General features: G+C 41.4%; 1 protein-coding gene across 1 annotated transcript in view; it reads left to right on the top strand.

Moving 5' to 3' along the window:
• Window positions 1-13,338, top strand: part of hck (HCK proto-oncogene, Src family tyrosine kinase) — a 94,824-nt gene that overhangs the window by 68,261 nt on the left and 13,225 nt on the right. Inside the window, exon 10 of the mRNA XM_072556763.1 lies at window positions 12-88. Within this exon, the coding sequence (XP_072412864.1) occupies window positions 12-88 (77 nt within the window). The remainder of the gene's footprint in view (window positions 1-11; window positions 89-13,338) is intronic.

Genomic DNA, 13,338 nt, shown 5'->3' on the forward strand with positions numbered 1-13,338 from the left:
GTCTCTTACAGGGAGTTTATTAGATTTCTTGAAGAGTGATGAAGGGAACAGATTGCAGTTGCCCAAGCTGATTGATTTTTCAGCCCAAGTAAGTTATCGTAATTACTTTCTAGATCTGTGCAGAAGAAATATCAGGTGGAACATAATTAAAACACTTTGAAATGATAGTGTTTTTTAAATGAGTAAGTTACAAATATCCTATAGTGCTATGGGATATTTGAAAAGTTGGAAAATGCAATAATTATCTCCAATAGTTCAGTAGCAAGCTACATTGTGTGCTTGCTCTTGGGTCCTTTTTGATTTCATAGAGTCATAGAGACGTACAGCATGAAAACAGACCCTTCGGTCCAACCTGTCCATGCCGACCAGATATCCCAACCCAATCTAGTCCCACCTGCCAGCACCCGGCCCATATCCCTCCATACCCTTCCTATTCATATACCCATCCAAATGCCTCTTAAATGTTGCAATTGTACCAGCCTCCAACTTCCTCTGGCAGCTCATTCCATATACTTACCACCGTCTTGTGTGAAAAAGTTGCCCCTTAGGTCTCTATTTATATGCCGTCTAGTTCTGGACTCCCCGACCCAGGGAAAAGACTTTGTCTATTTATCCTATCCATGCCCCTCATGATTTTATAAACCTCTATAAGGTCACCCCCTCAACCTCTGACTCCCTCTTGCTGAGATATTTGTATTATCAATAGTCACAAGTGAGGTGCAGGAAGACTGGAGGTTGGCAAACATGGTGCCACTGTTTAAGAAGGGTAGTAAGGACAAGCCAGGGAACTATAGACCAGTGAGACTGACTTCGGTGGTGGGCAAGTTGTCAGAGGGAATCCTGAGGGACAGGACGTACATTTATTTGGAAAGGCAAGGACTGATTAGGGATAGTCAACATGGCTGTGTGTGAGAGAAATCATGTCTCACAAACTTGATTGAATTTTTTGAAGTAGTAACAAAGAGGATTGAGGGTAGAGCAGTAGATGTGATCTATATGGATTTCAGTAAGACTTTTGACAAGGTTCCCCATGGGAGACTGGTTAGCAAGGTTAGATCTCTCGGAATACAGGGAGAACTAGCCATTTGGATACAGAATTGGCTCAAAGGTAAAAGATAGTGGTGGTGGTGGAGGGCAGTTTTTCAGACTGGAGGTTTGTGACCAGTGGAGTGCCACAAGAATTGGTGCTGGGTCCTCTACTTGTCATTTACATGAATGATTTGGAGCATAAGAGGTACAGTTAGTAAGTTTGCAGAAATTGGAGGTGTAGTGGACAGCGAAGAAGGTTACCTCTGATTACAACAGGATCTTGATGAGATGGGCCAGTAGGCTGTGAAGTGGCAGATGAAGTTTAATTCAGGTAAATGGGAGGTGCTGCATTTTTGGAAAGCCAATCTTAGCAGGACTTGTACACTTAATGGTAAGGTCCTAGGGAGTGTTGTTGAACAAAGAGACCTTGGAGTGCAGGTTCATAGCCCCTTGAAAGTGGAGTCGCAGGTAGACAGGATAGTGAAGAAGGCGTTTGGTACGTTTTCTTTTATTGATCAGAGTATTGAGTACAGGAGTTGGGAGGTCATTGGTTAGGCCCCTGTTGGAATATTATGTGCAATTCTGGTCTCCTTAATATTCACTTAAAACATCTTAAAGTATTGTTTGAACTGAGGCCTGAAAATTGATGGCAATCCTTCAACAACTAGCTGACTCTCAACCGTTCTCTCTCCTGAATCTGCAGTTCGATCTGCTGTCGCTGTAGATACTTGACCTCTATCACTGCATTTTGAGTGTCATTCTCTGTTTATTCCAAAAGGAAAAAAAAATGCCTTGTTTACTGTTCAAATTAGTAAGGGTTTTGCACATTAGCATTCATAGTTTAAGGATGCAGTACATGAAAATATGTTAAACATAAACAGTACTTGGATCACACCGATTTGCTTTGAGCAATTACAGTTCAAAGGTTGGCCTTTAAGAATCCAGATAATCTGATTAAATTGTTTCTAACTGAACATTTCTCTTTCTGTCTCAGTAACAATCCACACATTTCAGTATTGCATAGTAATCTGCAATTCTTGAAGTGCAGTACCAGTGTCCCTGTCTTTGAGCCAGGACTGAAGTATGAAGTAACACCTCTGAACAGATTGATTGTTTAAAAATTATACTTTTTAAACACAATAATACTTACAATTAAATCTGAGTTTCTTAATGGAGAGATTAATTAAACAACTGCCCTTAATGACTTCAGTTAATGAGTTGGTTTATTTATTACTGTTTACATCAGGCTACCAAGGGAGGTTTAAATCTCTTTGACATTGTATAGTAATTTTGCTCTTAATTGCTCTTCTGCCATATAAATGTTTTTAAGGAAAGATCTTTAATTTATGTATTGGCCTCTGATTTTCAACTTCGAATCATAGAGATGTACAGCATGGAAACAGATCCTTTAGTCCAACTCCTCCACGCTGACCAGATATCCCAAATTAATCTAGTCCCATTTGGCCCATATCCCTTTAAACCCTTCCTATTCAGATACCCATCCAGATGCCTTTTAAATGTTGCGGCAGCCTCCTCTACCACTTCTGGCAGCTCGTTCCATACACCACCCACCCTCTGTGAAAAGTTTGCCCCTTGGTCCCTTTTTTAAATCTTTCCCCTCTCACCTTTAAACCTATGCCCTCCAGTTTTAGATTCCCCTACCTTGGGGAAAAGACTTTGGCTGTCCACCTATCCATGCTCCTCCATGATTTTATAAATTTCTAATAAGGTCATCCTCCACTTCCAATGCTCCAGGGAAAATAGCCCCAGTCTATTCTGCCCCTCCTTTATAGCTCAAACCCTCCAAACCTGATGACAGCCTTGTACATCTTTTCTGTGCCCTCTCAAGTTTCACAACATCTTTCCTATATTTGGAAGACCAGATGTTCAGTACAGGACCCAAAACTTTACAGAAAATTGTGAATTTATATATCTTAGCTTTCTTTTTGAATTAATGACTAGAAGTTGCCATGTAAATTGTCACTAATGGATATGTTGCTCCATTTCCTGAGTTAAACTGCACTACTGCCTACTTTTTATGGTGACAGAGGGGCTCATGCAGGTAACTCCCTAATGTCTATGGAGCAGCTTGACCTATGTTGTCCTGGCACACAGCTGAACTATCTGATTCATTATGCATGAGTTCTTAATCATGGAAATGTACTAGTCCACAAATTCATATACATCCAATAAGTTAATACAAAAAATCATTAAAAGTATTACTGCTCCATGTAAGATTCTAGGGTATGGCATAACAAGGTAGATAATAGAAGGATGTTGCCCCACACTCTGTCTAGAGTTAGTCAACACACTTCAAAATAAATGGTCTCCTATTTAAGTCTGAGATAAAGTTAAGATTTTGTTTTTCACGGGGTCTTGCATCTTTGCAGTTAGTTCTCTTAAAGTTTTAGTGTAGGCTGGGCCGTTGAAAATATTGAAAGCCAGATTTGACTTTGATCCACAAAGTTGAGGCAGGAAAAAAACCCCAGTGGGTGAATGATCAACTGCTGTTCCTATTCCTTTAAAAACTAATCACTGGAGGATCAATAGCAACTGGGAAATTTCATGGGGCTTGAGCCAGTACTAATTACATGCTAAGTCCAAACATTGTCGGTGTTCTTAGTCCTTCACACTCCTGATTTGGTTGTTGCTTTGTTAGGTGCTTGGAAATATTCAGTGTTCCTTTTTTATGATGGGTGCCAAGGGTTGTATAATGTGGGAAAGAAAGGTAGTCTCTGTGATGGTGGAGTTATCATTGATCATTGCAAAAACCCATCTGGTTCACTTATGTTCTTTAGGAAGGAAATCTGCCATCTCACCTGGTCTAGATATGACACCAGAGCCACAGCAGTGGGGTAACTCTTAACTGCCATTTCAAATGGTCAAGTGAGCTATTCATTTGTCATAACTATGGGCAGTTAGATATGGAAATATTACCAATTCAATGGTAATTCAATGGTAATTCAAAGACTGTGGACATGGCCATGTCCCTTTTCCCAATATTCAACAATAAAAACTTATCCTTTTTTTTTTCAGCATTGCATCTAATTATACAAGCAATACCCTTGTAGATTTCCTTAAAACCTGACTTGTGGATGCCTTCCTCTTTATTCTTTGCAGTTCTCCTACAGCTGGAGCATGGTTACTAGAAAATAGCTGGCTTTCCCTGACGAAGATGCAGTTGGCTTTGATTTATTGTAGTCTGGAGAGCAGCAGTCTGGTCTGATCTGGCTGGCTGAAACACACTGGCAAGGCCACTGGAGGAATGGTATTAGTGGGAACACACATGCTGGTTGCAGTAGCAGCATCTGTGGTAACTAGCAGATAAGTTGTCTGTTGCTTAGTCTACTGGTGCTGTCATGGAGTTGCTGTCACCACATTCACAATGAAGGGGTTGGGCACGAAGATCTGCATAATGACATCTGCAAGTTTGTCCAGGTTCCTAGACATGGACAAGAGATCATCTGGCAAGCTGCCATTGTCCCAACCATGTGTTTGCTAATTTATCAGCATTCTCCTATATGTCATCTGATTCAAGGTTTCACCTAAGTGATCCAAAATGGAACCTGTCCTCCAGCTTACCCTCTGGAGAGTTAACGCACCAATGACCCTCTCCCTTAGATTTGACTGTAGCCAACATTTGCATGGTCACCATGTGCTATTCCTGCTTCGGGACCCACTCTTGTATGTTTGGAGCAATTTCTTTCTCTTTAACAAGATGTGGGCATCAGTGGCTAGACTAGCATTTATTTCCTTCACTAACTGAACAAGCGTAGGCAGTGATGAGCTGCTATCTTGAATCACAAGACTCTTGTTTTGATGCATCCACAGTGCTGAAAGGGAATTGGAGTTCTGATCCCATGATAAGGAAGGGGAGGTGATTAAAGTTCCAAGTCAGTATGGTGTGTAACTTGGAGAGGAATTTACAGCTACTGAAATTTCCTTGGATCTGCTGCTTGTGTCCTTGGAAGTAGTTGTAGCTGTGGTTCTGTCAAAGGAGGCCTGATGAGTTGTTGGCACTGTACCTTGTGGATATTACTCACCTGCTGCCAACATGTGTCACTAGTGGAGGGAGTGACTATGGTACCAGAGAAGTGATTGCTTTGTCCAGGATGGGGTCAAGCTGCTTAAGAGTTAATGCAGTGTGACTCATGCAGACAGGCAGACTATTCCAGCACACTCCTGACTTTTGCATCGTTGCTTGGGAACAGGCTTTGGGGAGTCGAGAGATGAGCCACTCACTGTAGAATTTCCAGTCTCTGACCTGCTCTTGTAGCAATAGTATTTACATGTCTGGTTAGTGTTTGGTCTATAGTAATTACTAAGATGTGACCATGGATGCTCAGGGATTGTAATGCCAAGAGGTGTTGGTTAGCTTGTCTCTAGTTGAAGATGGTCATTGACTGACTGGCACTTTAAGAAGTGAATGGTACTTATCATTTATCAGCTCAAATACGTGATGTCCAGGTTTTGCTACAAATGGGCTTAGGTTGCTTCAATGGTGTAGACTAGTGCTGAACATGATGTAATGATCAGCAAACACTCCTTTGTTTGCCCTTGTGAAGGGAATGTTATTCACAAAGCAGCTGGAAATTTTGTCCTCTGAGGAACTCCTGCACAGATGTCCTGGGATTGAAAGGATTGACCTCCAACACAACCATCTTTGTACTAGGTATGACACCAATCAGAAGAATTTTCCCCCCGATTCCCATCGACTCCAGTTTTACTGGGGCTTTTTGCTGTCACATTGTCAAATTCTGCTTCAACGTCAAGGGCAGTCACTCTACCAGTGTCTGAATTGGTGGTTAGGATTCAAAGATCAAGTGTTGGTTTAAGCATATGAGAGCTTTTCACCATGTACCAGTATTTGTTGGGGAAGTTGATGAAATTGACCTCTGAGGGTGTGGGGGGGAAATTGTGCAAATAAGTGTTTTTCTGCAAATAAAATTGTGTGACTGATTGGCATCTTTGAAGTTCTAAAGTTCTGTCTTCTGTGGTCCATTTTATCAGTGTCTCTGTTTGCACAAGGCTGATGTGTCAAGTACTTAAAACTTGTTAAACAGTCTTTGGATACTCAGGAATGGAGGTCTTTTTAAACAAATTCACTTTCTTAGCATTTTCATGTAGCATTGTTATTATAGGGTTAATTAGTTCTGTACATTATACTGGATTCATGGGCATTGCAGGACCATGAGTTGATGTGAAGGGTATGCGGTACCATTGGTCAGGCATTGAATTGTCATGACGGTGGTCAGAGGGCATGTGTTAGCATGGCAGGGGATGGATGAAAGCTTTTGAATATGCTGGGAAGGTTTTAAATGGGCTCCAGAGTAGTTCCAACTCTGAAAATCTGGCCCTATATCTGTTCCCAGCTAATTAAACTACAGATGAATAACGGTGAGCTAATGGCACAGACATCTGATATGTTTGAAAGAACCTGAAAGTACAAGGTCACTTTTTTAAATATTAAATGCAGTCAAATGTAGTAGGCTCTTGGAGCCCCATGCCTTCATAAGAAGGGAGTTTGTCTGATAACACGTTAATAAAACAGTCCAGCAACAGCTATTTAGCTTGCTGGAGGGTGTGACAACTAATAGGGCTATTTTTAACCTAACAGTTTGCTGTATTCTTGTATGAAATTGTTAAATTAGAGACAACCAAAGAATTCATCTCATTCCATAGACAAAATTAGAGAAAATTTGCTTTTGGTTTTGCTCTCCCCTGAGGTTTCCTGATGAAAGTTAAACATTTTTCAAGTTTCTTGGCCAAAACCAATTCAGTACTGTACTGCTTAGTCCTTTGTCAGTACTGAGACTGCATCACTCGGATAACGTCAGTTCTGTATATCATTTTGCTGCCATTCACTGCTTTTGAATGTTAAGCTTGCTCAGGTTGCTTGTGACCAGGCTAGCGTATTTGCACCAGCCAGGTCATATCTCTCTTTCAGATGAGAAAGTGATCTGGTAGTGTACACAACACGGTGAATATCTTGGCAATGTCTTGCAAGTTAAAACTCCCAACAATGTGAAGTTATCACTGTTGTGCTGAATGCTAAAGTCTTACCCTTAATTCTGGACTCCTAGCCAGCAGGACCATCCTCCCAGCATTTATCCTGTCTTGTCCTAGTAAAAATCTTTGTAGGTTTCTATGAGATCACTCCTCCTTGACTCAGTTGTGCCATCCCAGGATTCAATCTACCAAACGCTTATGACACTCCCTTCATAACTAAAACATCCTTCCTCCAAATGAGATCAAAACTGCATACAACAAAGTATGATCTCACCAAAGCCCTGTACGATTGCAGCAAATATCCCTGCTCCTGTACTCTAATCCTCTTACAATTAAAGCCAACATATCAATTGCTGCTGTTACCATCTTCTGCACCTGCATGCTTACTTTCAGTGACTAGTGTCAGACACCCAGGTCTCCTTTTCCAATTGTATGTTTGCACTGAATCATTCGAGAAATAATCTAATATATCACAGATGTATAATTGTGCCTCCCAGTGACTTTCCAAGTCAGCCATATAGTAGCAAATTTTGTTTATTTTTAATAGATTTTCTGCACTGTTAGAATACAGTGAGGAGGGCGAATCCAACTCTCCTTTTTCTAACTTGTTTGGTGCAATAAATGTCTAAAATTGTTTTCTCGCATATGTGTCTCAAAAAAGAAATTACCCAATTTTACTGTCAGGGAGTCAATCACAAGGTTTTTTGAGGGAAAGAGCAATTTTATCTGCAATCCCAAAGGAAAATAATAAAGATGTGATGTCAATCTCGCACAGTTAAAGGGATAGTGCCTAGTAAAAAAAGGCTGAAATGAACATAAGATTTAAGACTCCATAAGGTCGTCTTGAAAGCAAAATTGCATAATTGATGTCTTGTAACCTCAGCAGTAGCAAATATTTCCGTTTCTTTCCAGTTCTCGATCAATTATATTGATGGGTGCTTTTCCTTCTTGGGAGGGCTCTATTCAGTTCTGCAGTCTCAAAGTCATCCCTCGTCCTCGCCACTCCCTGAAATCTTTATTGGTGTATGTCCATGTCTGAGCTTGATCACTAGTGAGGTTTTTCATCATCCTATTTAAAACTTTTATTTTACAAGTATAATCAAAATAAGAAAAGTGGGTGGAATAGTTTAAATTTTGGCTAAATGTGTTTTAGTTTAGTTCACGTTGACTTCCTGAAGCTTAGTTAAGTGATGTGGCCATTCAGGTCAATATTTTTTCCTTTTTTTCTGTTAATCTATTCTGGTCCATGAAAAATCAAAGGGGCTAACATCAAACAATGGAATTTGAAAATCAGTCGTCCATATTTTATTAATATCATGATGATATTTAAATACCCTGGAGGTGCCAGCATTAGATTGTAATAGCTGCTGTTCTTTTCACTGTTATCAGCTGAGGAAAAATGCAAGTAATTACAGTAGCATTTAGCTTCAGTCAACAGAACCACTTTCTATAGTTATTTTTATAGATGAGCTATTTTTAACAAAACTGTCTAAAAGGGAAGTACAGATATGCTTAGCTGTATCTGTGGGAGGATGTTGAATTGCAAAAAGACAATTTTGAGGGCAATGTAAGCATTGTAATTTTTTAATAGAAACATTAAGAAATTTTTGCTCCAGTGTTTGGTTGCCATTTTGGTCTGAAGCAGCTTTTGAACAGCAATATGAATCTCCGCTTGGAGGTGGTGCTAAGCTCAATGGCAATGAATTGCAGGAATTATTGATGCATCTTAATTTTCCTTTATCGCGCTTCATAGCATTGGAGTGCAGTATTGAAGCTTGGCTTTAATTTTCATCAGTTTGTTTTTAAGAAAAGAAAATGTATGTATAAAAACAGACTTGGGTCTCCCAAATTTCTTCTATGCTGAGTTGGTTGCTCTCAATAGAATAAGTTTTTAATCACTAGAGAAAAGAGTGTGGGGAAATCAGCCAGAGCCTCCTACTCCTGATCACTCTTCACAGATCCCTGGTAGAATTTGCACATGAATAGATCCAAGGAGCAATTAAAGTTAGGCTTGGCTATGAATAACCTTCCTCCTGAAGATGATTGGACCAAGGACATCGCTGCAGGGGTTCCTCTGGTAATGTCCTTCAACTGAGATTATTTGACCTCCAACACCCACAAATTCCTTTTGTGTTTGGAATGTTTCTAATCAATGGACAATGTTTTTAATCTCTTTAGTTCCCATTAATTCTAGTTTTGCAAGGCCATCTTGATGTCATCTGTGAATTGCCCCTGTAAAAGGTTGTCACACTCTCCTCATCTCTGGAATTGAGCTCTTTTGTCCAATTTGGAACCAGGCTGTATTGAAATCAGCAACCCTGGTGCAAACAGAATGTCAGTGGGAAGATTATTCCTTTTGAACATGTTACTTCATAGCACTGTTGACTGTCTTCCATCAGTTTTACTGATATTTGAATAATTGAATTAGTCCTGCTTTTTGTTGGCTGGGTATACAGAGTCTATTTTTCCATACTGTTGGTTGATGCTATTGTGTCAATCTATCGGGAAAAACTGGGCTTAGAACACAGCTTGTCCTGGAGAACAGGTGGTCAGAACTATTGGAATGTTGTCAGAGCTCATAGTCTTTGCAATGTTCAGTGCTTTCAACTGTTTCTTCATATCGCATGGAATGAATCAAATTGACTGGAGACCTTTGCCATGCTGAGAACCTCTGGACAAGACCACGATGACCTTCCATTCAGCACTTGTGGATGAAGATGGGTGTGAATGCTTTAGTAAAGTAATTTGAACCGATATGCTGCATATGTTTCATTTTGAGGAAGGAGTGTTGGCAGAACTGTTGCCTTCTGTTAGTAGTTTAGTTGACCACCACCATTCATGATTGAATGTGGCAGGGCCACAGAGCTTAGACCTGCAGGATTTGATTAGCCTGACCTATTGCATGCTCTTTTTGGCATGCATATATTGTAGTTCAAATTGAGAGATTTACAACACGGAAACAGACATTTTGGTCCAACCTGTCCATGCCGACCAGAGATCCCAATCCAATCTAGTCCCACCTGCCAGTACCTGCCCCATATACCTCCAAACCCTTCCTATTTATATACCCATCCAATGTCTCTTAAATGTTGCAATTGTACCAGCCTCCACCACTTCCTCTGGCAGCTCATTCCATACATGTACCAACCCCTGTGTGGAAAAAGTTGCCCCTTAGATGTCTTTTAGATCTTTCCCCTCTCACCCTAAACCTATGCCCTCTAGTTCTGGACTCCCCTGCCCCAGGGAAAAGACTACTTCTATTTGCCCAATCCATGACCCTCATAATTTTGTAAACCTCTACAAGGTCACCCCTCCGCCTCCTGACACTCCAGGGAAAATAGCCCCAGCCTGTTCAGCCTCCCCCATTGCTCTAATCCTCCAACCCTGGCAAAATCCTTGTAAATCTTTTCTGAACCCTTTCAAGTTTCACAACATCTTTCCGATAGGGAGGAGACCAGAATTGCATGCAATAGTCTAACAGTGGCCTCACCAATGCTCTGTACAGCTGCAACATGACCTCCCAACTTCTATACTCAATACTCTGACCAATAAAGGAAAGCATACCAAACACCGCCTTCACTATCCTAGCTACCTGTGACACTGCTTTCAAGGAGCTATGAACCTGCACTCCAAGGTCATTGTTCAGCAACACTCCCTAGGACCTTACCATTAAGTGTATACATCCTGCTAAGATTTGCTTTCCCAAAATGCAGCACCTCTCATTTATCTGAATTAAACTCCATCTGCCACTTCTCTGCCCATTGTCACATCTCATCAAGATCCTGTTGTAATCTGAGGTAACCCTCTTCACTGTCCACTACACCTCCAATTTTGGTATCATCTGCAAACTTACTAACTGTATCTCTTATGCTCCAAATCATTCAAGTAAATGACAAAAAGTAGAGGACCCAGCACAGATCCTTGTGGCACTCCACTGGTCACAGGCCTCCAGTCCGAAAAACAACCCTCTACCACCACCACCTTCTGTCTTTTACCTTTGAGCCAGTTCTGTATCCAAATGGCTAGTTCTCCCTGTATTCCGAGAGATCTAACCTTGCTAACCAGTCTCCTATGGGGAACCTTGTCAAAAGTCTTACTGAAATCCATATAGATCATATCGACTGCTCTGCCCTCATCAATCCTCTTTGTTACTACTTCAAAAAATTCAATCAAGTTTGTGAGACATGATTTCTCTCACACACAGCCATGTTGACTATCCCTAATCAGTCCTTCCCTTTCCAAATAAATGTAGGTCCTGTCCCTTAGGATTCCCTCTGACAACTTGCCCACCACTGAAGTCAGTCAGGCTCACTGGTCTATAGTTCCCCGGCTTGTCCTTACCACCTGTCTTAAACAGTGGCACCACGTTAGCCAACCTCCAGTCTTTCGGCACCTCACCTGTGACTATCAATGATACAAATATCTCAGCAAGAGGCCCAGCAATCACTTCTCTAGCTTCCCACAAAGTTCTAGGATACACTGATCAGGTCCTGGGGATTTATCCACCTTTACCCATTTCAAGACATCCAGCACTTCCTCCTCTGTAATCTGGACATTTTGCAAGGTGTCACCATCTATTTCCCTACAGTCTATATCTTCCATATCCTTTTCCACAGTAAATACAGATGCAAAATAGTTGTTTAGTATCTTCCCCCATTTTCTGTGGCTCCACACAAAGGCTGCCTTGCTGATCTTTGAGGGGCCCTATTTTTCTCCCTAGTTACGCTTTTGTCCTTTAATATATTTGTAAAAACCCTTTGAATTCTCCTTCACTCTGTTTGCCAAAGCTATCTCATGTCCCCTTTTTGCCCTCCTGATTTCCCTCTTGAATATACTCCTACTGCCTTTTATATTCTTAAGGATTCATTCGATCTCTCCTGTCTATACCTTTACATATGCATCCTTCTTTTTCTTAACCAAACCCTCAATTTCTTTAGTCATCCAACATTCCCCAAATCTACCAGCCTTCCCTTTCACCCTGACAGGAATATACTTTCTCTGGATTCTCGTTATCTCATTTCTGAAGGCTTCCCATTTTCCAGCCGTCCCTTTACCTGCGAACGTCTGCCTCCAATCAGCTTTTGAAAGTTCTTGCCTAATACGGTCAAAATTTGCCTTTCTCCAATTCAGAACTTCAACTTTTAGATCTAGCCTTACCTTTTCCATCACTATTTTAAATCTAATAGGATTATGGTTGCTGGCCCTAAAGTGCTCTCCCACTGACGCCTCAGTCACCTGCCCTGCCTTATTTCCCAAGAGTAGGTCAAGTTTTGCACCTTCTGTAGTAGGTACATCCAAATACTGAATCAGAAAATTTTTCTTGTACACACTTAACAAATTCCTCTCCATCTAACCCCTTAACACTCTGGCAGTCCCAGTCTGTGTTCGGAAAGTTAAAATCCCCTACTATAACTACACTATTATTCTTACAGATAGCTGAGATGTCCTTACAAGTTTGTTTCTCAATTTCCCTCTGACTATTAGGAGGTCTATAATACAATTCCAAAAAGGTGATCATCCCTTCCTTATTTTTCAGTTTCACCCAAATAACTTCCCTGGATGTGTTTCCAGGAATGTCCCCTCAGCACAGCTGTAATGTTATCCCTTATCAAAAGTGCCACTCTCCTTTCTTGCCTCCCTTTCTATCCTTCCTGTAGCATTAGTTTCCTGGAACATTAAGCTGCCAGTCCTGCCCATCCTTGAGCCATGTTTCTGTAATTGCTATGATATCCCAGTCCCATGTTGCTAACCATGCCTGAGTTCATCTGCCTTCCCTGTTAAGCCCCTTGCATTGAAATAAATGCAGTTTAATTTATAAGTCCTACCTTGTCCTCACTCTCCACTCACTCTCCACTCACTCTCCACTCACTCTCCACTCACTCTCCACTCACTCTCCACTCACTCTCCACTCACTCTCCACTCACTCTCCACTCACTCTCCACTCACTCTCCACTCACTCTCCACTCACTCTCCACTCACTCTCCACTCACTCTCCACTCACTCTCCACTCACTCTCCACTCACTCTCCACTCACTCTCCACTCACTCTCCACTCACTCTCCACTCACTCTCCACTCACTCTCCACTCACTCTCCACTCACTCTCCACTCACTCTCCACTCACTCTCCACTCACTCTCCACTCACTCTCCACTCACTCTCCACTCACTCTCCACTCACTCTCCACTCACTCTCCACTCACTCTCCACTCACTCTCCACTCACTCTCCACTCACTCTCCACTCACTCTCCACTCACTCTCCACTCACTCTCCACTCACTCTCCACTCACTCTCCACTCACTC

This window comes from Chiloscyllium punctatum, chromosome 37, assembly GCF_047496795.1.
Source record: "Chiloscyllium punctatum isolate Juve2018m chromosome 37, sChiPun1.3, whole genome shotgun sequence".
NCBI lineage: Eukaryota > Metazoa > Chordata > Chondrichthyes > Orectolobiformes > Hemiscylliidae > Chiloscyllium > Chiloscyllium punctatum.